The sequence below is a fragment of the Antechinus flavipes genome, chromosome 5, assembly GCF_016432865.1.
Source record: "Antechinus flavipes isolate AdamAnt ecotype Samford, QLD, Australia chromosome 5, AdamAnt_v2, whole genome shotgun sequence".
Taxonomy (NCBI): Eukaryota; Metazoa; Chordata; class Mammalia; order Dasyuromorphia; family Dasyuridae; genus Antechinus; species Antechinus flavipes.
Genome location: NC_067402.1, coordinates 82,521,065 through 82,548,420, shown reverse-complemented (window position 1 = coordinate 82,548,420; position 27,356 = coordinate 82,521,065). Strand labels below are relative to the sequence as shown.

The 27,356-nt window shown below is 35.6% G+C and overlaps 1 protein-coding gene across 1 annotated transcript in view; it reads right to left on the bottom strand.

Moving 5' to 3' along the window:
* The window catches only part of PTPRN2 (protein tyrosine phosphatase receptor type N2), a 1,504,085-nt gene that overhangs the window by 136,998 nt on the left and 1,339,731 nt on the right, over positions 1-27,356 (bottom strand). Inside the window, exon 14 of the mRNA XM_051961686.1 lies at positions 13,110-13,304. Within this exon, the coding sequence (XP_051817646.1) occupies positions 13,110-13,304 (195 nt within the window). The remainder of the gene's footprint in view (positions 1-13,109; positions 13,305-27,356) is intronic.

Sequence of the window (27,356 nt, the reverse complement as noted above, 5' to 3'; positions counted from 1 at the left end):
TCCAAAAAGCGTTTTTATTGGTGGCTTAGATAAAAGTATAACTGACATGTTCATCAAATTTGCAGTTGATCATGAGCTGAGAAGATATTGAATATCAGGATTGAAATCTAAAAAGTTATTAAACTGTAATCATACATTGAATTATTAAGATGTAATTTAATAGGAATAAATGTAAAGTCTTATACTTTCATTCAAGGAAATCAATCTCCCAGGTATAAGTAGGAGAAAAAATGATTAGCTAACATTATTAAAATTATAATAATAGCTAGTATTCATTAAGTATGTGTAGTCACCATGTTAACTGCTTTACAAAAATGATTTCATTTTCATCTTCATAACAACCCTGGGAGAATGAGTACTATTACTATGCCATTTAATGATGAGAAACAAAGGGAAAACAGGTTAAGTTACTTCCCCAAAGTTATACAGCAGAGTTAAGTGTCTGAGGCCCCAGGCCATTGTACCACCAACCAACCCTCCTTTTTTTGTAAAAAAAAGGGAGATTTTGGGGGGGTGGGGTGGAATAAAAGTTCAGAATAAGTCAACAGTATGAAAAGTTAATTCAATCACTGGCTACTTTAACAGAAACTAAGTACCATGAGAGTTGATCAACCTTCTATTGTCCACTTTGGTGTGACTCAAGTCAAGACAATAAGCACTTACAATGTGCTAGATACCATCTTAAGGGCTGGAAAGTATTTACTTCTAAGTCCAAAGTTTGAGGGACGATCTGGCAAACTGAAAAATACCTCAAGGAGAAAAACCAGTATAGTGGGGAACTTGAAATCATGTCATGAGATACAGGTTTAGTATAGTGGAAGACAAGAGAATTTGAGAGTTGTATTTAAATATCGAAGGACTTTCATGGGAAAGAAGAATTATATTTGTTCTTCCTGGTTCCAAAAGAGATGAGGAAAAGTTATAAAGAGGCAGACTTTAGTTTGACATGAGGGAAACAAACTTCCAATAAAACAGAAATGTCCGAAAGGAGAACAGTTTTCTTTGCAAGATGAGTTCCCCACTACTGGAGGTTGTTCAGATGGAGGCTGGATGGCTATTAGGTCATGGGTAATATAAAGTGTGTTTTATGCTTTGGGTATGAAATAAATTAGATAACTTCTGAGATACTTTAAGATTCTCTGATTCTAACAAAGGAATATTATTTGGAAGAGGCTGTAGGTATTAAAAAAATCCAAGCCAAATATCGATTATACATGATTATCTGTAACATGAAGAAAAGATGTCTCTGAATCCCATTTGAAGTTATAATTTCAATTCCTTCTCCCCTTTTAATATTTTACTAGAGCTGGCATGGAAGCATTGTGTCTTGTATTTCAAGAAGGACCAATGCCAATAAAACCACAAGTCCTACAAAATATCAAAGTTGAGTATGTATTCTACTTTAACTGTAGCTATGCTTTTAAACCACAAATCTGAAAATGTTTCTCAATGACTTAGATAAAGGCATACATGGCATACCCAGCAAGTTGGAATGGCACAAAAAGTTAACATATGGGATCACTGATTCAGGACCCAAAAAAAGATCTCACTCAGGCTAGAACCTTATAGAATAAATGTAACACCTTATGTTTGAGTTTAAAAAAAAATCAGCTTCTCACAAGATGCAGGTGGCAAGGCTAGCCATCAGTTTATCTGAAAACTATCTGGGATCTTTAGAGGGTTGCAAGCTCAGATGGCAGCCAAAAAAGCAATGTCACTGAGTGAAACAAATACAGTGTCCAAGACAAGGTGACAATCCCAATGTACCCTACCCTGGTCAAACTGCATTGGAGTAATATGAGCAATACTAGGTACCCCGCTTAAAAGAGGATGCTGATAAGCAGGAAAACTGAAAAAGAGGGCAACCATAATAGTGCAGCAGGGCCTTGAGATCATGTCACTTAAGGCTGAGTTAAAGAAATTGGGGTTCTTTTGCTTAGAGAGAAGAAAAGACTTTAGAAGGACATGATAGTTGTCTATATATAATTGAAGGGTTGTGATGTGAAAAACGGATCAGATTTGAACAACAGATGGAAATAGAGGAGACTTAATTGTTTCTTAATGTAAAGAAATTCCTGACAAATACTGTTAGCCAAAAGTGGAATAGGCTGCCTTGGGAAGTAGTAGAGTCTTCCCTTAAAGCAAAAGCTAGATAACCAATTCTTAGCGATGTCACAGAGAGAAATTTCAATAAGGTATGGGCTGGACCAGATTGCCTCTGAGGTTTCTTTCAACTCTGAGATTCTGTGATTCTAAAATCAAAATGTATTCTTGCCCATATCCTCTTCTCACAGATCCTCAGAATCATCATCACTCTCCCCAGGGCTTGAATAGCAAATCAAAGTCAGCTTATAAACAGTGAACACTGCAGAATTCATGCTTAGTTCTCGTGAAGGAGAGAGGCTTTGTTTAATTCTGCCTTGTGAAACAGCAAAATGGCTAGTCAGGTTTTGGTCGCAGAATCCCAGAATTTCCTAGAATCTTAGATTCACTATGTGCCAGTGAATAAGCATCTACAAAGCAGAAATGACTTGGTATGATTTTCTGATGCTTGCCAGAATCTTCAGGGGGAAAATGTCTACCCTGTTTTGACTTTTTGAGTGGTAAAGCACATTTCTCTTAATTTTTTTCTAAGAGAAAAAGAGCAAAATAATAAAAGAAAATCCCTAAACTGTACACCAAAATATCTAAAAATTCACAAAACTTCCTTTAAAGATGATCAACATGGATGGCCAAAATAGTCAGGAGTGACTGAGGGTCTCAAACTTGCAGATGTTGAGGAGGAGGAGATATGAGGTTGCTACAGTCACCAAAAGCTGCTAAGAAGATATTCGAAGTTTTTTACAGCTTTTAGGAGATGCAACATGCTCTGACATCTGTTTCCAGCAGCCGTTGCAATTGAAGATGGAAGATCCCAATATTTCCAAGTAACAGTGGTCTTAAGGAAAATATAATTATGCCTTTTGAGACCTCAGAGATAGTCCTTGATTCATCCAGGTCCCGAAGAAGCAATCAGATACCAAGCACCTGGAGTATGGTTCAGGGATTGCTGATAGAGAACAATATCACCAGTCAAGGCTGAAACCATGCAAAGTACTGATGTTCCAAGTCATCCTAAGCCTTGATATCACCTTCCATCCATGAAAGTTATCTCCAGCATTCCATTCAGGGTTCTTCCCTCTGCCTGCTAAGTTAATATAGCACTAGTGAACTATCTAAATGGCTCATCCCTCCTAGGTTATGTATTTACATTTTGAACAAATCTCTAAGGCAAAATGCTTTAATTTCAAAAATGACAAAAATTGTGAGAATTTCAGGGCCTGTGGCAAATCAGGGATAGAGACTTTTTGGTTCCCATTGCCAATTTTGAGAATTTTGTCTTTGCAGTTATGATCAGGATTATCCTGGAAAAGTCTTATATTAGAAGCCATTGTTTTTGGCCACCAGAAAATAGGAGTGAAGAGTAATGCCTTTGGGATCCCTGGATTTCAGGGGGTCCATGAATTTGAATGTGGGAAAAAATGCCCAGAACTACTTCAAGAGTATCCTTTAGATATACTTTAGGTCACATATGATCTCAGCCTTCTTTTCCTCAGAATATGATCTTCAATATAACTGTTTTTGGTTTTTTTTTGGTAAAACCTATGTATCTTATTTTATGCATTTTAAACACATTTTTGAGAATAGAATCTATAGGCTTCAACAGACTTCTAAAGAGTCCATGACAAAAAAGATTACTAACACCTGTACTATGGACTGCATAAGTTCTACAAAGATTTAACATATGTGGGGAGGGAGGGAAGTGGATGGCTGTATGGCTTGCTTTCTAACTTGTTACCTTCCATCATTGCTCTGGGGGTGATTTAATGACATGACTTTTCAGAAGTATTTTTTCTTTGCTCTCCTGAGACAACTTAACCTGATTTAATCAATAGCAGCATTGCTCATTCAGAAGAGAAGATTTTTCATTTGCAATCTAATGCTTTGTTGGTCTGTGGCTTCTAAGCAAGGTAGGAATGACCAAATTATACTTGTTATAGTGCCATGCTCAATAAGTGCCTGATGAAAAGTGTGATATGTGCTGTTTAAATGCTCAAAAATGGCATTCAATAGACTGTAGAAGTTGTTGGACTTGTGTACTTAAGCAAGAATGACTTTTAAAGCCTCCTTTGAACTTGAATTGGTGAACCTACTCCTCTCCTTACCCTTCAACTCAATTTAAAGAAGAGCAAAATGTGAAAAAAAGAGAAGCAATTTTGTTTGTATGAAAATGAGAATATTAGAGCCAAAAGGGAATTTTATAAATCTTCACATTCAAATGCTTCATTTTTATATTAGATGACATTAGAATTACAGGTGACTTGCCCAAAGATGCATATCTAATTAGTTTGGCACTACCAGGAGTAAAACATGATTTCTAATCATGACCAGTCCAATATACAGTGCTTTTATTGGATAATAAATCTTCAATAGAGTATGACATTTAGTTCTTGTAATAGGGCATTTTAGTATTTATACACATTCAAAATATAAGAAATTTTTGTTCATTGGGAATGTATCTTGGCTATAAGGATTTTCCTACAGATTCTCCAGGTTCTAGGTTTAATTCTAGAATCATTGAGATTGTGCTAAAATTGTGGTCTGGGCCAGAAAGCTTTTATAATATCCATTCCACTTTGAAAATATCATGGGACGTATACTCCAGATCTAACAACCCAAATGGATAGTATGCTTTCCAATATACAGAACATTTTGGGCCACTTGTCTTGCCTATTATAGATTCCAACCAGATCCACAATCTTCTTTCAAAGTCTGATCAAAATTTGTCTTTCAGGGACTCCCTACTGTCTTTCTTTGAGACAAATGATAACCTAAACCCAAAGGGAATACAACCCAGGAAAAACTCATGGTCATCAAAAATAGCTTTATAATTCTCTAAACACATCTGTGCCATACTAATCCTAAATTCTCTTCAATTCTTTTATTACATTTGCTTTTTCATCTGAAGATCTGTTGTGACTTCACTAGGCTTGAAGACAAGTCTAAGAGGGTCTCAACAGGTTCCTAGCTCTTAAAATTTTCAAACTTTAGCCAAATAATTTAAAGGTAATCTAGTCAACTAGAAAGAGCAGGAAAAGACTTAGAAGCAAATAACCTATCAAAGAGTATAAGATAAGTCAGATTCATGCAGTGAAATCTAAAATGAAATGATCTTGGAATAAAAAAGTTATGCTAATTTCAATAAGATCTCCCCTTCCCCAATCATTTGGCTTAAATGTTAGACAGCATTCCTACATCAAAAGTTGATTAGCAACATCAGTGGAAAAATATACCACCCAAGTCTAACTTATGGAACACATTGGTATAAATATAAAACCTGAAACAGCATCCAATATAATCTTATTTCTTCATAAATAAATTCCACATAAGCAATCACTAAGTAGGGAAGAAGGAAACAAACATTTATTAAATTCCTACTATGTACCAGGTATTGTGCTAAGTGCTTTATAATTATTATTTCATTTTTAAAAATATATGGTTTATGAGTTTACTTGGCTTTATCTAGTTAAATGATTAACATAATAGGTGACACACAGCCTGATGATGATAAAGTCCTGACATTGTCCCCTGGGAAGATGAATTAGTTTTATATGAAAATAGTGACTATATTCTTAGCCCACAACCAGTTATCTCCCAAGTGTCTATCTTCTAGTGTCAGAGGAAGATGAGTATGGATACATAAGGAGATAATCGTACTTTTCTCTGTCCTACTAGGGAAATAACTGGCGAGTTGGTAGCATTATTCTCATATTCAAACACATATTGTAGAGAAATATACTCATAAATTAAGAATCAACTCAGTTGAAATTAAATGGTGAAACAATACACCCAAGAGGTAGGTAGGAAATATAAGGGCACAGTTCCTTCATCACAGTAGGTACACATGAACATTTGCTCAATGGAATTGAAAACCAACAAGAAATGAAACCCCTGAAATGAGTCACAGGTCAAAGAATCAAAGAATCCTGAAGAGTCAGCTGGTCATATATAATGTTAATAAAACAGAGGCAGTAGCTACTTAAAAATATTGAACTTTATGTGCTGCCTAATATATAACTGGGGTTTGGGAGAACTCTGAGAATCATCTTGTGGGTCCCCTGGCAAAAGTGAAAAGACTGCACATACTCTTTTAGCATAGTACCTGAAACTCTTTATGATTTAGTCTAAATTTAATTGATTTTATCCCATCCTTATCTACCTTATCTACTGATAAGAGAATACTGCTTTTTCATTATTTACAATGCTACAACTTCATATATTTGTATAATAAAATCAAATCATGACAGAATTCAAAAGAATGATCTTTAATCTGCATAAAAATTTACTAATTTACCTTCTGTGCTCTAATTAGTATTATTACTTTGTTAAGCCCCTGGTTTTCCAAATTGATAAACATTCTCTCCATGATACTCTGTAAGAAAAATCTGTGCCCAGTTGGTAAATTCAAAGACTCAGTACTCTACCTTATGTTGAACATAATGGAACCTAAAAAGTACCTAATGGTTTCTAACTGTTGATATGTGTAAGGATCATGTTCCCTTGAAGGAAGATATAATAAGTAGGATTCTTTTTCTCCTTTAGTGAAACAGCTGACTCATTCAGTCAACGGCTCATGGGAACACCTAGATCCTTTCTTTCCAAACTCACACAAAGCCAGTTACTCTTGAATTGTTGCCAATGTTCCCTGATTTTAAGCAGACCTGATGGAAAAGTACAGATTTACCCAGCTGATCAATTAGAAGGTGATTATTTGATTTACATTAAAATTCACCATAGGATTCCTTTATAGATCAAGCTCTTCAGCACATTTTAAATGATTTATAATTACAGAAACTCATTGTCCATGTGACTTTTCAAGGAATGTGCCTATTACATAAAGTAACAGTCACCTGTACTAATAATGTCTTTCCTTTTGAGTTTTTCTCCTTTGTACTTGGCTTCTATTAAATTTTCCTCTGCTGGTCTCTCACCATTTCTTTGACTTATTAAGAGCATTTAAAATTCCAAGGCTATCCTTCAAAATATAGCCAACCCTCATTCATCAAATGAGTGATCAAACATAGTAAACATGCTTTTCTTCCTTCCTGTCCCCACTCCATACTCCCTATGCTGGATTTACAAGGCTCATTTTTACCATCTTGGTACTAGAGAGAAAGAGAGCTGTAGAATGTACATGTAATGGGACCAGCATACCTAGGTATACCTCTATAAGCATAATAATATTTTGCAGTCTTAGAACTAGGTAGGATAATTATTATTATTTAGCCTCCTGTCCCAATTGGAATCAAGAATATAATTCATTTATGTAGACTACCTATTGAGACACTGTCCTAAAAGTAAAAATGACTGAATCATTTAAGATCTGGTTGTGTTCAAGTACTTTGACTTTATCTTCTTCTTTGGACTAGGGGGTAGGGAATGAAGGAGAGTGAATTCATCTGTGAATATGGGATATCTCCAAATATGATCAACATGGTCTAGCCTGAAGAATAAGAAAGCATTTACTTTTGAGTAAGTGCACTGATGAAACCTTTTTTCCCCCCAATGGGAAGGCTGTCCATAAATATGGACTGGTACTTAGTAGCTACTTAATAAATGTTTACTGATTGACTGATTCTCCAAAAATTGCATTTTCCTTTTCTGCCCATTTCTTTTAAACAAAGTTATTTTGTCTATCATTTCCCAGACTAGCACCTATCCCATTGCCTTAGAATTTTGTTATAGAATTGATTGTAGATCACTGTCTATATTTTTGTATAAGGTATTCTTAATTTGGTGTCCACAACCTTTGTTTTTGACATGTTGATAATGCACTTCAATATAATTTTTCCTTTCTAATTTTATGCATTTAAAAACATTATTTAGAAAAAGAATTTGTAGTTTTCACCCAACTGCAAAAAAAAAGTCCATAACACAAAGCATTGAGAATTTTTTTTATAAAATACTGTCATTTGCTAGGGAAACTGTCCTAATTTCATACACATTTCCAAACAACCTCTTCTAATGCTTTATTATGGCATTGAGGACACTTAAGATTTTCAAAGACAGAGCCAGTGGAATGAAGGCTTGGAGAGATTGGAAACAAACTGGAAAGATTTCACATCCAGTGAGGAAACACAATGCACTACGTTATCCACAGACCAGCTAAGGAAGATACCATTATCACAAGATTGGTTGCAGTCATCACTTTTTTTTTTTTTTTGAGACAATACCAGTTTTTGAAAGCAGTCTACCAACTCCTGCACTGTTGGAAGAAACAGCTTTCCACTGAATAAAATCATGGGTTCTCTGAAGTGCTGAATCATAAACCCATGCCAACAACAACAAAAAGCACAGTAATGTAGGAAAGTGAAAAGGAATTTGGGTTTGGAAGAGAGCTGAATTTGAATCCTGCCTTTGCTACTTACTATATGAACTTGAACAAGTCACATGACCTTGAGCCTAGAATCAAGAAGATTTGAATTTACATCCAATCTTAGATATATTCTAGCTGTGCGACTTTAATCAGGTTACTTAACCTCTACTTACCCCAGTTAATGCAACTGTAAAATGAGAGTAGTAACAGACTCTTGCTCAGTGGCTTAATGGATAGAATCCTGGGTGTGAGTCAGGACCTGAGTTCAAATCTGACCTCAGATACTTATTAGCTACGTGATTTTAGGCATATCAATACCTCTTTTTTGCCTTAGTTTTCCCAATTGTAAAATAAGGATAACAGTAGTTCCTTCCTTCCAGGGTTGTTGTGAAGATCAGATAATAATTCTTAATATTATTTTTAATATTAATAATAATTCTTAAAAATTGGGATACACTAAGTGCAATATAAATTGTAGCTATGATGCTATTGGTACTGCTGACCTTTAATGACCTCCATTTCAACTAAAAAATAAGAGAACTGGTCTAGATCAGGGATTCTTAATCTAGAATCCATGAATTCTTAAAAATCTGGTGATTTATTTCAATAGAATTGGTTTCCTTTGTTCTTTTATGTATTTTATGAATTTAAAAACATTATTTTGAGGAGGGATACATAGGCTAGCCCAGCATATGACCAAAGTGGTCCAGGACACAAAAAGATTAAGAACCCCCAGCTTATATGATCTCTATAAACCCTTACACCTATGCATCCTATAATACTAAAATGCCTTTCAATTAACTCAGGAATATTTCTTAATTAATCAGTCTTATACTGCTGATTTATATCTATTTTTGAAACGCAGCTTTACTACCTGCGAAACTGGGGTAATAAAATTGACCACACAGAGTTGTAGAGAGGATCAAGTTGAGAGAGTACATGTAAAGGCATGTGCAAACTTAAAGTGCTAAATTAATATTATCTATTATCAAAATTATCAACAACATGAATTTAAAGTCAAATGTGAAATTATATATTCAGGCACTTTACTTAATGATAGTTTTTTTTTTTTATTTACAATGCATGCCAATCTTTTGTCCATAAAATTCTGTATACCTGTTTTAAGTCAGAAGTACTACAACCTTAAAATATCTACTTTCAATGAAATCTTATAAAAATTAGCTAATAAAAATTAATGGGAAGTACTACATAAAGTGCTATAGAAATACTAGATAATAAATTGTTAAAATGAAATTAGTGCTCAAAAATATACAGGATATAAAATTGGATAATATCATTTTTTTCCTAGATGCCAAATCAAACCCTAAGTGACAAAAACAAAAAAGAGCTATCTAGAGTGTGTCATGTAAAATGTTACCATTCTCTATGCTAGAAAAAATTGGAACTTGGGCCCTTTGAGTTACAAGAAGGAATTCTTCTAACAGCTTCAAAGATATCAAACTTGAGAAACATTTATAGAATTCCATCATTTCCATAACAGAAGGAGTATTGCCATTGGAGAGAGAAGTTTACTCTACAAGTTGACCCTTATACCACGAGTCAACTAAACAGAAAAACATTGTGCTAGAGAAAAAGACTCAAAGAAATGGGCAGTATGGGATGATGGGAAGGGGTCATCCTTGATGTCAGTAAAATGTAGGTTCAAGACTTGCATTTGAAAATTACTAGCTATTTGATCATGGGGCATGTCCTATAACCTTTTCATGTATCAATCAATTCCCTAAGACTTATTGAACTCAATCAGTAGAAAGAAGTTTCCTCACTGGGAGTTCCCTTTACTGAAAAATGAGGGGTTCAGATTTGAGAGGTGGGGTTATGAAAGAAAAATAAATCTAATCTTGATTCTGGCCTCTGATTCAACATAGAAATTAATCCTAATTAAAGATTAACAATTCTGCCTCATGTACCTAATATATTGTGGAAGATTATGTATTTAACATCCCTCTCACAAAGTACAGTTCATGCCATAGGCAGGCCAGTTAAAGGAACTAGATGATATTTAGCTGGGAGAAAACATTACACTTGTCTTCAAAAAAATCTGAAGATTGTTACGTGGGAGAAGGTTAGATTTATTCCTTTTGGTCCTTCGAGCCAGAATGAGGATGAACAGGTGAATGTTACAAAGAGGCCATCTTAAGCTTGTAAAGTCAGTAAAACTGACTATCAGAGCTATCTCAGAGCACAATAGGTTGCTTCAGGAGGTAATAAATTCCCCTCACTTGAAGTCTTCAAGCAAATTCTATTGATCACTTGTGCACTTTGTAGAAAGGGTTCTTTTAAAGGTATGCTTTGGACTTGATGGCCACTGAGGTCCCTTTCAACTGGAAAATTCTGTTATTTTATGAATCATCCTGGAATCACTTGGGTCTTTATTTTCCTGGGAAGGGTACATATATTTTTATGTGAAGTGGGAAGTTTGGTGGGTAAAGTAGTACAAGAAATGAGAGAGTAAGGAGAGGTTTTACATAGTTATCATAGTGGCTAAGGTATTGGAAGATTTATGTTCCTGGGAAAGCTACTTCAACTCTTTTCATCTCATATTTCTTATTTGAAGAAGTGGGAAAATTGTTAGGGTTATTGTGAGGATCAAATGTGACCTTATAATATTATATAAATATTAGATTATGACAATGACATTTAGTGACCAATCTCTATTCCGACTTTCATAAGAACACAGTAACTCAGTCTAATAAATAACTATGGATTCTTTGGCTCATTTCTAACTGTGCTATTATGTAAATGATTCATCAATTTTCTCACAACTTATACTTAGAAAATGGCCAGAGCCATATGGTTTCTGTGCATGTTGCACAACCTTAATGTCAGATGGAGTAAAACACCTTGTAGAAAATTATCCTGAGTGGATGTGCTACTGCCACAATTGCTAATCATGGTAAAATGTGACACATATAGCACATGATGGGAAACCATCATGATTAATATTTTTCTAGTTTCTATATAGTTCTACTTGGGCAGCTAGGTGGAATAATGGATAGAGCACTGGGCCTGAACTCAAGAAGACTCATCTTCCTGAGTTTAAATCTGACCTCTGACACTTCTTAGCTGCACGAGTCAAGGCAAGTCATTTATCACTGTTTGCCTCAGTTTCCTCATTTATAAAATAAGCTGAAGAAAGAAATGGCAAACCACTTCAGTATCTCTGCCAAGAAAACCCTAAATGGGGTCATGAATAGTTGAATGTAACTAAAGAACAACAGAGTTCTACTTGGGGGAAAAATGCAGTCCTTCAGATGGCTGAGATTCTTTTTCACCAGTCTAAATTGTTCTTTTGTTATCCATTACACTGATAAGGAATCTTTCCAAAATAAATATAACACACAGTAACTTGGTGGTTTGTTAGATAGTTTGGAAATTAATTTTATGAAGGAAAACCTTTCTTTCATTCTCTGAGTAAGAGGATATATCAATGAAACAGTAAAATGAAGTTTTCTGTGGCCCTACAAATCTACGCAAGAGTAAGTCTTTGCCATGAAAAAGAACTTAAAGAGATAATTTTGTCCTACATTTTAAAAATTAACAAATTGGAAAACTTTTATTAATTGGAAAATTTAGGAATATACCATTCTCCTCTATACTGGAGACAGCCATTGAGAAATGCTGAACTGTGAACAGCTCTCTTCATAAACTTAGAAATTAGTTATGTATCAAGCAACAATCCACAGATATGACTATCTCAATAACAAAAATCATCTTGGAAAGGCAGAAATCAGTGAAGACGTCTCTGAGAAAGATGAGCTGAACTTTCATCACGATGAAAATGTCTTGCACTAACCATTTCGGGAAAGTATTAACACAAAGAGAGGTTCCTTAAAACTCCACAACTCTTCCCGGTTTTTAATTATGAGAAGCCTGTGACTGACATTTATTTACCCAAATGATTCTTGGTGAGTTGGGAATTGAAGGGGAAGAAAACAAATGCTGCTTATTAGTCAGAGAGCTTTTATAAAAAAGCATCACATAAAATAGGCTCTAACATGCTATCAGGGTTAAAACCAAAATAACCAACAAAAGAAACTTACACGTCATTGATGTGGGAGCTGAATGTTCTATGCCAAAGAAGGGGGGAAAAATCTCAATTGAAAATACAAAATCATATTGACTTAAATAACGAGGACTATAGGTAGAAAGACCCCTGACATTGACATGGTTCATAAACTGTTCTTCAGATCTCTTAAAGGGTCTTATTCAATTATCAATCTGAGTAGCTATTTCCTAAAACACAAAAATGCTGCTGGGAAAGTTTGAAAGGCATTACATATGGGGATGAATTGAAATATTCTTTCTCCACCTGTCTCCCTCCTGCCTCTCCAAATACTTTATCCCCCTGTTATAATTTCTTTCCAGTCTAGAGTCAGAAAGATCTAAGTTTGAATGTGACCTACTAGCTATATAACTTTGGCAAGCTCCCTAACCTCCATTTCTTTTGGTTTCCCCATCTGTAAAATGGGGGTAATAATAGCACCAACCTTGTAGGGTTGTTGGGAGGACCTATTGAGACACCCATTGTAAAGCACTTAGGCTACAACCAGGCACAGAGAAAATGCTATGTCGATGTTAGCTCTTATTTTTATCCTTTCTACAGTAGAAAGACTTGGCTCAAAAACTTTCCAAAGAATCACACTCAAAGAACATAACAGAAAAACATCCTTACCAAGATCATGTGACCAGTAGAGATGTCCATGTTGGATTGCACTGGTTCTTCAGACCAGGAAGAAGTACTGCTCCGAGCCGAGGGACTAGGAATGGGTCCATCACTGAACTGTGATGAAACACTATTGATGCGGGAAGTGTGCAGTGGCTCTGGGCGATCAGATGTCTTGACAGCCATGCGCTGACGGCATAGCTCCTAGAACATGAGAAGAGAAAAGAAAGGTACAATCAGGGATGAATGGCAATCACTAAGAGGAAAGATCTGTTATTGTGTCAGGGTGAGGAGCAAAACATCTTCCTGATTCTCCTTGCTTCTCCTTGGCTCTACTCATAATTCTGGAGCCTTGAAGGTTTAGAGAGACTATCTCCCATCAAATTATCAGATTATCTGTCATGGGGGTTGGTGGTAGTACAGAAAGCATAAAAAAGTAGCCTAAATTATAGAGAAGAGTAAGGGAATAAAATTGTCATGTTATGAAAATCAAATAATACTCAGTATGTGTGTCATAGAATTATGTATATACACTTCTATATACATATATATGTATGTATGCAGATATATACACACAAACATTTATATGTATATATATATATATATATATATTTATGTATCAGATAAGAGGATCAATGATCATTGCATTATCCAGCCAATTCAACAACAACAAAAAAAGTAATCAAAAGGATAATGTTTTCTGTAATGATACAACAGAGCAATAGATTCTATATTTCTTTTCATTAAAATAACAACACAAAGGATTAGACATAGTGAACAAAAAGTGAAACATTTTATACAGCCCAAAACACCTTAAAAAAAACCCAGAGACTTGAGCCAAACTCAAAAAAACAAGGAAAGATAAAAGAAAGAAATGAACCCCAAACTTTCTCCCCTAAAAGAGAACGTGCCAAATGGGAACATTTCAGTGGCAGTACAAAGAAAAATTCTCAATAGTTATTGCCTAAGATAATGGTGAAATATTTAAGCAATCAGCCAGATACATTAAATGTCCAGGTTTTAAAAATCTCAATATAATTGTCCAAGGGATTGCATAGGAGCCTAGATTTAGGATTGGGAGGACCTTAGTGATCACATAGTAAATCTGATCATTTTACCTATTAGAGAAAAGGGGAAATGCCAGAAGTCCTGAGTTAAAATGTCTCTGCCACTGAGCCTGCTTAATACAGGCTCAAATGATCCCAAAATGTTTCTGTAGCACAGTATGACTAATCATTATGCATTTTTTGAATATATTAAATTAACTGCTGATTTCTTATCTTTTAGGGGGTTTCTGGAAAGCTGTTTGCCTCTGGCTAACATATGATTGTATCTCAAGAATTCAAAACTACTCAGAAGCTAGAGTGTTCTTTTTAGAATCAAGAAGACCCAAATTTCAAAATCCTGCCTCAGACACTATGTGCCCCTGAGCAAGAGACTTAACATTTCTTTGCCTCAGTTTTCTCATCTGCAAAATGGGGAAATAATAATGTGTATTTTATAGTGTTGTTGTGAGGATAAAATGAATTAATATTTGTAAAATTCTTTGTAGACTTCAAAGCACCATGTACACGCTAGCTATTGTTGCTGTTATTAAGATAGGAAAAACTCTCTCTTGTCCAGTGAAAACAACTGCAGTCCAAAAATCAGCAAAGTAAAACATAAAATGAAGAAAAACTTAAAAAATAATTTGAAAAGGTAATATTTTAAAATGCATTCATTCAAAAGGAAATCATTTCAAGAACTGATTCATCCATCCTCCCCTTCTCCTTTCTGATCTTGGTGGCAGTGGATCCTGGCATCCAAGGGGAGGTCATATCATAAACCTGAATCTGCCCTGAGACATCTATCAAAAGACTACTCAGCACCCCAAGGCAACAGCCAAAGATCACAAAACACTTCCATGTTTCCCTCTTCCCTCTCCCTGCCATTAAAGACCTTTGTGATGCCAGCTGACACTTTAGAAAAATCTTCTCTTTAGGCACAGCTCTCTGTGTGAGATACACATATGCTGCTGAATTTTCCTTCTGCACTTGTTCATTAGTAAGCACTTCTCCACCTAGGTTCTTTGCAAAGGGGCCTCTCTCCTTCTGTTGCTTGGATCCTGCATGAATTCTGAGTCCTCCAGTTAAAGCAACTGGTGGTGAAGGAGATTATTGTGGGCTCAGGGGAGTAGGAAGACAAAAGATGGAAACAGGTGAACTTAAAAAAAAAGAAAATCTCACTGTGAAGGAAAAGATCTTTAATAAAAGGGCAAAAGAAAGAGAAAATCAGATGAAACCTAGCACTTTCATTTCACCCATATATTTTCAAGTGCTTATTGCCTTCCAGATCATTTAAAGATGACGACTTTATTTCCAATTTGACACGTACAAGTTCTCCCTGAATCTGACAAAACTCGTTGATAATTTTAATAAGGTAGAACTGAATGACAGTAGCAACCTGCCTAAATATAGCACCTCATTTTTTTTTCACATCACATGGAATGTTGTGTGAATGGAGTGGTGGTGAGGGAAGCCCAAGAAAAGGGTTCTACTATGCCTGCAACTTGATACGTCCAATCTAGAAATGGACAATCCAACAAGTGCTAATTATCACCACTGATAATAAAAAAAAGAGGGTCAAGGAAGTAGAAAATAAATCACAGGATGTATTAAAAAATGAGCTGCCCCGAGGAGAAAGGAATAGAGTTTCTTAAAGTTTTTTTTTTCCAATCTCATTTTCAACTTCTGACTTATGAATCTGCAGGTGAGGTAAGAAAATTGGAACAGAGCGAGGTAGCATAGTGGATAGAGTATTGGGCTTGAAATTAAGAAGACTCATTGGGGCAGCTAGTTGGTACAATGGATAGAGTACCAGTTCTGAAGTCAGGAGGACCTGAGTTCAAATATGGCCTCAGACACTTAACACTGCTTTAGCTGAATGATCTGGGCAAGTCACTTAATTCCAACTGCCTCAGGAAAAAAAAAAAAAGATTCATCTTTGTGAATTCAAATCTGACCTCAGATACTTACTAGCTGTGTCATTTAATCCTGTTTGCCTCAGTTTCCCTATCTGTAAAATGAGCTGGAGAAGAGAATGGTAAACCATTCCAGTATCTCCGCCAAGAAAATACCAAATGGGGTCACAAAGAATCAGACACAACTGAAAACCAACTATATTACTCATGCAGATATAATTTCTTTTTTAAATCTTAGGATCAGAGACTCTCCGAGACCATCTAGTGTATTCCCTTATCTTACAGATGAAAAAACTATGTCCAAGAGCTAAAATGGTTTGAACAAGGTCACATAGCAAATTAGTGGTAAAGCTAGTTACTAGAATAGCCGGTGTCTGACTAGTAAAGATAGTTTCATTTGAAGTTAGAAGACATAGGACACAGTAATCTCATTAGTGAAATAAGGAGAATGGAACAAATGACTTTAAGGTCCCTTCTAGCTCTCAATATATGATTCTATTATTTGAACTCTATTATACTATAGTAAGGAGAAAGGAGAGAAAGGAGGATGAAAGAAAGGGGGAAAGAACAAAGGAGGGATAGAAGAAAGCAGGGAAGGAGGGAGAGAAAAAAGGAAGGAGGAAAAGAGGAAGAGAAAAAGGGAAGGAGGAAAAGAAAGAAGAAAAGGAAGGAGGAAGGGAGGGAGAGAAGAAAGGAAATAGAATCAAAGAAAGAAGGAGGAAAAGAGGGAAATGAAAAAGAAGGGAGGAGGGAGAGAGGTGAAGAAAAGAAAAGGAGGGCAAGAGGAGACAGGGAAGAAAGGAGGAAAAGAAGGAAGAAAACAATGAAGAAAAATATTGACAGGCTACAAAAAGCATCTACTCATTATATCTAATATTTACTTCATTAATCAGAAGGTAGCTAGTAAAGACAGCAGCTAGGAGCTAGGATCAGTAGGGTTTCAAAATCAGAAGGATTAGGGGGAAAGCATAAATGGTAAATCCCTTAAAAACCTACTAGGAAATAGAAACAAATTTTTAAGAGTCTTTTGTTAGAGAAAGACTTCACTGCCTTTATGAATTCCCCCTCTGAGTATCTTATTCCTGAATTTTACCCTATGCTTCTATAAATATATACATATATGTATATATGTATGTTATATATTTTTATCATTCTTCATATATGAAAACTACCCTGCTAATGTTGTTTCCTGTATATAAGATGAAGGGAAATATTTAAGATTCACAATCCTTTTAACATGGATGACCTATATAACCTGCCCCTGGTTACGGCTTGAAGGGTCCTTTGCCATTTAGATGTCTTTTGACATTAAAGAGTTCTCATTTCAGTTCCAGTGAGGACTCCTTCAAATCAGACCAGTCTAACAATTGGAGGTGTTTTCCAGTCATCAATGAAAAAATTACAACGCTTTATGTATGCTTCTCTGAAAGTCAACCTTGCTGCAATATGATCGACATCCAGCTAAATCCTGAGCGCTTCTGCCATGACACCATTCTATCACTGCTACCATCTTTAGAAAGAATTCTGAATTAGTAAACATCAGATTAAGGTTTGGATTGAGCTATGCCTCTTATTAGTTTGTGATTGTGGGTAAGGCAATGCAAACTCCATATTTTAATGTGACCACATAAAGCACCCCATAATTTAACTCCAATCTACCCTTTTCAGATGAATGCCAAATCTTTTCCCCTCAATCATTCTATTTTCCAGTGAAATTAGCCTATTTGTGGTTCCCTATACTAGACTTTCCATTTCCTGTGACCATCCTTTTGCTTAGGTTATACCTGCATTTGGAAAATTCTCTCTCCTTCCTTCTGACTCTTGAAATTTCTATCCCCTTTCAAAATTCAGTTCAAGTTAATACCTTCTAGATAAGCTTTTCAAAGTCTTCTACATATATTATCTATGTGATAATATGTTTTGTTATTTTGTTATTTTTGTTATTTATTTTGTTATTATCTCCATTTAAAAGATAAAGAAACTGAGACTGAAAGATTAAATAACTTATGGAAGAAAACAAATATTGCAAATATCTGAAACGGGATCTAAACCCAGCTTTTACTGACCATTACATCTACTCCCCTACAAAAAACTGTGAAGACAAACAAGATCAGCTAGGGAATTCAGGAAAATATACTCCAAGATTTTTTAAAAGAACATTACTTGTCAGAATAATGGCATTTATTGGGGATATCATGTATATAATTCTTGGTCCAAAACATAGTAAAAGTTTCTATCTTTAGTAATGTATACTTCAATGCTGTAGCTATTTAACTGTCTAAGAGCTATATCTGACTCTGGATTCAGGTGGTTTAAATTATTCCAGCAGGGACTTAGACATACAAGTGGCACTACCTTTGGGGATAAAAATCAATGAGCTGTGGTAGATTGTCCTGACCCTATCATTCATCCACATATATATTTCTGCCAAGCATTAAATATACACCTCTTAGCACTATGTACTTCCAGATGCACATCTCTCCTCCTTGGGAAACCTGTGCCTATTTTCCACATATGAAGCCAAAGTTTCATACCCTGCCTCTCCCATTCCCATTTCCTCCTATTTCCATGTCCAGAGGATGTTTTGTAACCATAGGAAAAAAAAATCACACCTCAAATAAGGAGGCAGAATTAAAGAACATGGAGGTCACATGTTTGTAAGCCCGCAAACCTTCTAAGAAATAACATTATATATTCCTCTTCAGAAGTTCTCCAAGCAATGAGTTTCTAATTTACCATGAATAAAATTGTTATTAATAGGGCTAGCAGCTACTGGTCCATTTCTCTGAACTTTGAGGACCTTTATTTCAAAATAAAAACATGATAAATAATATATAATACTTATGCTGTTTTATAATATTACTTTATAGCCATTATTCCATTGAATCTTCACAACAACCTTGGGAGAAAGCAGAGTCTAAGTATTATATTTGATATCTCTTTGAAAATGAAGAAACTAAGGTTGAGAGAGAAATTGCCTTGCTCAATGTCACATGACTCTCATGTAGGAGAGCCAGAACACAAAGCCAGATCTCTGGACTCCTAAAACCTGGTTATTTTATTTTATTTTTTCCCATCATAGCACAGCTGGCGTCTAAAAGATTAGATATCAAAACTGGAGATTTCTGGCATGGTTAGTTGCCACAGGCTTGCCAGAGTCAAGGACACAGACTTAATGATCTCTCAAAGTTTTTTCAAACTTCATGATTCTGTGAATACATTTTGATAGCACTTTATCCAGATGTGAACCCCCAGCCACTGAGCAACTCCCTGTTCCTCTCTGACAGGAGATGATTTCTCCATAAGAAGCCTCTTTTATTTCTCTTTTTTCCCCTATAAAGCTGCAAGAGAATTGCCTACTGTTTAATCACGGCACCATCTTTGTGTACAGTCTGCGTGTTTGTCATTCTTCATTCTAAAAGTATCATCTATACCTTAAAAAAAGCAATTGCAGCACATACAGTGATAAATGAAGGCATGATCTGGCTGACCCTTTGGGCTATGATCTAATGGATGGGTTGGGCATAAACATTTATTTAAAATGTAATTTGAAGTTTACGACATTATTCCCCATTACATGGGAATTGCTATCAGACTGAGGCACTTCCTCTGTTTTTATTGCCCTACATTTATTATCAAACTTATGTGAAGGGCACATGCAGTACATTATAGAAAACTAATATCAGCATGACACACACAAATACTATAGCTACGATAAATATTTTATAAATAATGCCCAGTTAAGTGAGTTTAAAGCATAGAGTTATGGTCAACTATGGAGATCTTTTTTATTTAAGTATTAGATAATTGATAAATAAACTTAACTAAGTAACTTAACAATATAAGCATGCTGTGAAGGAACCCTGAGACCAACCCAATTATATTTTGAAACTTTCTTAATTTATAATCCTGGCAGGGAGCAAGAAAAGCAATAACAAACAAAATATCCCGTATTGGGACTATGACTATGCTGAAATAGAGGTTATGTGGGGGTGTGCAGTTCCCCCAAGGATATTAACTACACAGTGGCAGAAATTTAGAGCAATCAAAATACCCTTTGCTTTTATCTTGCACACACCCAGTTATTTTCAACTTGTCTCGCCATTTGAATGTAAGGTCCTTGAGGGCAGGGATTATTATTGGCCCCCCTCCATTTTTTGTCCTTAGCACTCAGAACTTAATTAATGTTTAATAAATAAGAGGGGAAAAGTAATTTCAGATTTGGGCTTGTTCAACAGAAAAAACAAGATTTTCTTAGTTTGATATTTAATGACAAGAGGAAATTATCCTATACTTATCAGAACCCTTTTCCCTATAACTTGGTATAATATTATTGAAAATCATCCTATACTACGTAAGGGTAGATGGCATCCTGGCCTATATCCATAAAAAAGTGAGAGGGAAAGAGAAAAACTATAACATTTTCCTTTGCTTCTGTGTTCTGGGGTTTCAGCTATCATAGCTTCCTCTTTGACTTCAATGAGTAATATCTAACAAAGGAAGCCCAGCTGGTGTGCTGGTGTCCAGAACTAGTGGAGAAATCAAGGCTCATTTATACATAACACTTCAGCCAACAATTCTTCTTAAAGCTAGGGAACATGGGAGTCCCGTAGCAAGCCTGTCCATGGAACAGTTAACACAATTCATTAATGAACTGAGATGTAAAGATGAAGCTGAAAGGCAATCTCTGTGTCTCTCTGGGTCTCAGTTTTCTCATCTGTAAAATGACAGCATTCAATCAGACAAACTCTGAGGTTCCTTCCAGCTCTAAATGGATGATTCTATTCTCTGCAAATATGCAGGAGCATAAGGCACAATTTGTTCTAGATCATATGGAAATTGTGATATTCAGCCAATTCAACAATGGATATGTATGCACCATAGCAAAATGACTAATCTTTCTTGCTACACAAGGCAAGTAAGGTCACTTCTGCAAGGGCCAGTGTTCTGGTTATAATATCCTTAAGCTTCCCACTTTACCTAATATCTCCCACTCCCATATATACATACACAAGCATGAATAGCCACAGCCTAGGACCCCGTTATAAGAAAGAGAAAAATGGTCACATAAAAAATGATAAAGAGTTCCAAAATTTCCCCTCAATGCCACAGTTTGTGAAACACTGGATTTAAAACTACATACCAGAATTACTGTAGACCAATAACTACATAGTTACTAAACTGACTCTCCTAGTGATTTCATATCTTCAGGAAGAAATTTATCTGTTTTTCCATTAATAAAACAAACACATTCCTAAGAATATATTATATATTCTTACATCATGTATAATAACATAATATATATGAAATAGTATATATTAATGTTATCTATAATTATATATATATGCAATATATACACATGTCTATGAGAGAGGATCAGTGAAACAGTGGTACCAAAGCACTTAAAACTTCTTCAGAAGTGACATATTATTTCCATTAATTTCCTAGAATTGTTGTGCTGTAGAGGGTCTCAAATCTGCAACAGGAATTGCAGTGTGTCTTTATGTATTGTAAACAAACATTATTCAAGCCATCAGCAGCAGGTTAAAAGAATTGCTGATCAAATCCAAGAGCATAAATTTCAGTCCATCAGAGTACACAAAATCAATTGCGATCAATTCTACTTTATTACATTCCATAAACATTGACTGAATATTTACTATGTGCAAGTCACTGTGCTAAGCTTAGAGGATACCATACAATGACAAAACAGAACGGTCCCTCTCCTCTATAGAGAGAGTATGATACATCAACAGATAAGTAAATGCAGAAAACATTCTAAAAATAATTCAGAGTGAAGAGAGACAGAATTCAATATCAAAGCTGTAGGGGATGCTAGATACCACCTAGTCCAATCCTCCAACTGGAGGAAACTCAAACTGAGAGAAGTTCAATGGTATGTCTCTGTATTTGCGTCCCACCCTTTCCACATCTGACATTGGGAAAAAAAATCAAATCTACATGAGACTCTGGAAAGTATATACATTTTTCCTACAAATCAACTAACCATTCTGTGGCAACGCTAATAATATATTTCTCTATTGGATATAAGTCTCTTAAAAATTGGGACTGTTTTTTTTAATTTAAAAAAGAGTTTAGCACAGTGCCCGGCACATGTGAAGGAACTAATAAATGCTTTTTCATTCATTCATTCATATAATTTGAGCGAGGTCTCACTGCTAATAAGTAGCCTGGACTCTATGAGGTTTCAATTTTCCTGACTGTTCCTTCCCAGTCACACCTTCACTTAATCAAAGTGTCACAAATGGTCAGAGGTGACCATGCACTCCAGAGAAGTACATTATCCATAGGAAGGAATGATGGCATTGGAGGAGGTCCTCAGTTTAGTAAAGGAAATCTTACGTGGGGGAGGAAAGGAGCAATTTTTCACATTAAAACATTCTTCCAGCTTTACATTCACCATAGCACTCCTACACAGCAATGTTTTGCTTCATCCTAAAGGAGTCAGAGATACAATATGTGGGCTCTGCTTCTTTCTCTAAGCAGTGTGGCAGTTATCAAACAAAGTAAAGCACAGACTGGCTAAACACAGGGTGTGCAATCCCCTCTATCGTGAAAAGGCAAAAATAGATCTTTGCACAGCTTGGTGCTGCCTCCGTACACTCAAAATCATCTGGGGGCACTGAGTAAGAGCGAACATCCATCCACTCCTAAGTGTATTCAGGCTGCCTGATACAAACTCATAAATCTTAGAGTTGCATCTTCCCATCAAATAGAGTTTGCCGACCGTGCCTTCAGGATTGAAAGATTATCAGGTGCAGCAATAGAAAATTCATAACTACCAGATTGGATGTAAACTTTGTTCAACACTACCTCGTTTCACATTTCCAGAGTAAATTCCCTGGAAGTAAGACTATGAGCTAATTCTGGAGGGGAGAGAGAGACAGAGAGAGACAGAGACACACAGAGGGAGAGACAGACAGAGACAGAGAGAGAAAGAGAAGAAGAAGAGAAGCAGAGAGACATTCTGATAGACAGAAACAGAGAGAGAGAGAGAGAGAGAGAGAGACAGAGAGAGAGAGACAGAGAGAGACAGAGACACACAGAGGGAGAGACAGACAGAGACAGAGAGAGAAAGAGAAGAAGAGAAGCAGAGAAACATTCTGATAGAGACAGAGAGAGAGAGAGAGAGAGAGAGAGAGAGAGAGAGAGAGAGAAAAGAAGAAGAAGAAGAAGAAGAAGAAGAAGAAGAAGAGAAGCAGAGAAATATTCTGATAGAGAGAGACAGAAACAGAGAGACAGAGACAGAGAAAGAGAGACAGAGACAGAGAGACAGAGACAGAAAGAAAGAGAGAAAGAGAAGCAGAGAGACATTTTGATAGAGAGAGACAGAGACAGAAACAGAGAGAGACAGAGACAGAGAGAGACAGAGACAGAAACAGAGAGAGAGAGAGAGAGAGAGAGAGAGAGAGAGAGAGAGAGAGAGAGAGAGAAGGAGAAGAAAAAGAAGAGAAATAGAGAGACATTCTGATACCTAAAGCTCTCTCTTTCTCAATGAGCCAAAGTGCAAGCTTAATTACTAAATATAGAATAGGGGTCTTGGCAGAATTCTGGATGGAACTTTGAACATTTGACACTTTATAATGCAACTGGTAAAATAAGCTGAATAGTAATCGAGGAGCAGAAATTCAGCCTCACACGGAAATGCAAATGCTTCATTTCTCAACTTTGCATCTGATGGGGGAAAATTACAGAGAGTGGGAATCACTCTGAGAGAAAGGACCTGTCATTCTAAAATTTTGCCAAAAGAAAGATCAAACCTAAAGTGACTAAAAAATACCTCTTTGCACCTTTAAGGAACAATTAGAACAAAGCAGCATATTGCCTAAGCAAAAATACAAAGGATGGAGAGGAATTTTTAGGGTGTTATGGAGGAGTAATTAGTAGTAATAGGGCAAATTAAGGAATAAATGGGCACTGAAATAGAAAAATAATCCCTAAAATGAGTTCATTATGATATGCTGAGAAGGGATAAAGGCCAATTATCTTAATTATTGGATAAAGTACTAGGAAATATATCAGAAAGCGACAAACTTCTGTTGAGTGGGGCTTGATCATTTATTGAATGCCAAGTTTGTTTTTACTATTGAAACTAGCACCCTAACAAAATTTATATGGTGGTTTCATTACAGATTATTTAAAGGAAAATTATTTCCTCCATATATTTCTTTTCTAACTTATTATAGTTACAATCTCATACATTTTCAGTGCATTGTAAAATTAAATGTGGCTTAGAAGAAACTAATTACATGCTTATTGCATAATTATAATATATTTTATAATATAGCATGGTTATAACATATAATAACATAATATAATACTAGCAATTAACACAGAAAAAGTATCTAATGATTTGTATTACTAGTTTGGTTTTATATCAATATTCCATTCATCTTCCAATAAAGTCCTCTTCTGAAGTCTCATCGTGTCATGGAGGTAATCCAGAACTCATGAAGCCTATGAAAAATGTAGCAGAATTTCTACCATCTGAAAAGTTGTAAATAACCACAAAGATGGACTGCCATCTGAAAACTAGCCTAGCTAAGACCAGAGAAGCTCATTACCAGAATGTTGGGCATGGGAGACAAATTTGCGGGATTACTACAATTGATAATATTTTCTCTTCCTTTTGTTTTCTACCCATCTAGACTCATTCAAATGCAATCTCCTCAAAGAAAGGAACTGGTTGACTTTTATAAAGATATTTGAATCCTCAGTGCCTAGCAATGAGCCTGACACACATAGATGCTTAATGAATGTTTATGAACGATTGATTGACTCATTGACTCTAGTCCATGATGAGGGTTACTATGTGTTTTAATTGAGGGAATTCCCATATCAAGGAAAACTGGATCTTTTGAAAGACAGAAGTGAGTCTCCTATCTATGAAAAAGATATCTGATTAAAATTGCTCTGGGAAAAAGAATGACAATAACTCACTTTTTAAAATGTGCAGAGAACATTTGTTATAACAACCCTGTGAGGTGGACAGTAAAAGTATTATCATCCCCAATCTATAGATGAGGACACCAAAACCGAGAAAATTTAAGTGACTTGTCCAAGATGACATGGCCAATGGGGGGCATCGTTAGCACTCAGGCTGATTCATTTATTCCAGATTTGGTATTCCTTTCACTTTGCCACAAGGTCTAGATTTGCATTTAGAAATGCATAGATACAAACACAGATAGAGGAACATGTATGTTGTGTTCTTTCCTTTTTAGTCACATCCAACTCTTTTGTGCCCCCACTTGAGGTTTTCTTGGCAAAGATTAATAAGAGAGGTTTGCCATTTCTTTCTCCAGCTCATTTTATAGACAGAGGAATTGAGGCAAACTTAGGATTAAGTGATTTGTCTGGGGTTAGATAGCTAGTAAGTATTGGAGGCCAGGTTTGAACTTAAGATGATGACTATTCTGGAGTCCAGGCTCACTATTCTATTCATTGCTCCACTTAGCTGCCCCAACATAATTGTATATGTTATATATATAGTCAAGAAGACTTCCAATATCAAAGTATGCTTTATGAAATTATCATAGCTACCATTTATATAGTGTTTTAAAATTTTCAAAGTGATATATATGTGTATATGTATGTATAAAAGTATACATGTATAAAAGTATATATGTGTATATATATAAAATATCATTAGATTTTCACAACAACCCTATGATGTTGATACAATAGACATTTTATAAACAAGGAAAACAAAGGCTCTGAGACTCCAAGAGAATTGCTCACACTTACAGGAAGCAGGGATCAGAGGCAGACAATCTATGTCCCTCTGAGTCCAATTTCTAAGTCTAATTTTTTTCTACTAACCCCCACTCCATACTTAATACATAAGACAAAAAAACAAAAAATACATGACAAAATTCCTGTTTGTAAAATTAACATGTAAGTGAGAGAAGAACAGAAATTCCCACAGAAGCCAAAATAGGCTTCTTAGATTTCTTAGGTGACCTTATCCCTAAACTAAACCAGAGAAGGACTTCATTCCTACAATAGAGTTGCAAGTGCTCTGCCCCATATAATTTTTAATGACTCAAGCAATGTGTCCTCCATCACTTCTCCTGGGATACTATTTCACAGTCTAATAAGCTTTACAGTGAGGAATAATGTAATGCTTTGATAACTTTTTATTTTAACGGATGGACATCTCACACACATGCACACAGAGTAAAATCCAAATGTTTCTTTATAGTTATTTCTAAGATCAGGTTCAGAGAGCTGCCATCAGGACTGGTATTGATCATATACCTTAGGCCAGAGGTGGCAACTCAGGACTCCTTCTCCTCCACACTCTTGATGTATAAACAAGCCTCTATACAACTAGAAACCTATCCTTTCACATTAAAACTATTTGACAGAATCATTTTATGTCCACACAATTGGTAAATGGACCAAAACAGCTTTAACACAAATAATATTGACATAACAACACTGGTGGAATTTTCCAATCTCATGTTTCCTCAAAACAATCCTGGGAAACTATGTTAAAAAATGAACCTAGATAAGTCAAAGTTATGTTCTATGATTTCTTTATATCCAGAATAGTCTAGACATAAGAAGTTCCTTCCTTCCTTCTAGCTATCCCAATACTCCAGGGTCCATCTTCTACATTCTAAAGATTTCCCTGACTACTACAGGCCACAGTGCTACCTTAAATTCTCTTAAAACTTACTGCTTTTATGGCCAGTCATAAAAACATTAGTACTAAATTATGTGTTGAATGAGAGAAATGGAGACTAGACCTGTGATTTTACTGTTATCGAAATTCCAGATGAAAAAACTCTTTCTATCAAAACGTGCTCATATCTTATTGGCAACTTATAGGCTTAGAGATTTGCCTAGAACAGGGAGTCCGTAACTGATTTTATCCAGGATCACAGAGACAGTATGTACGAGGTAGAATTTGAAATCAGGTTTTTCTGACTCTGAGGCAAGCTCTTTGTTCACTATATATCATGTCAACTTTCTAGTCACTTTATTTTTTAAATCTTGAACCTAAGTAGGTATCTACCACCTATATGCCCTGCTCTCAGAATCAGTACAGTATTCAGGTTTCTGTGAATAAAAAATCAGAACCTACACAAATAATAGGACAATCTGGGGTAAATTAGTCAATAGACAATTGAGTTTATTCACTGCTCCAACTGTGGGAACAGTTTAGTAGAAACAGAACTGAACTTTGAACCTAAAGTTCTTTTGCCCCAGACTTGCCATCAACTGTGGATTTAAATTTCGGCAAATTACTTAAACTCTCTGGTCCTCAG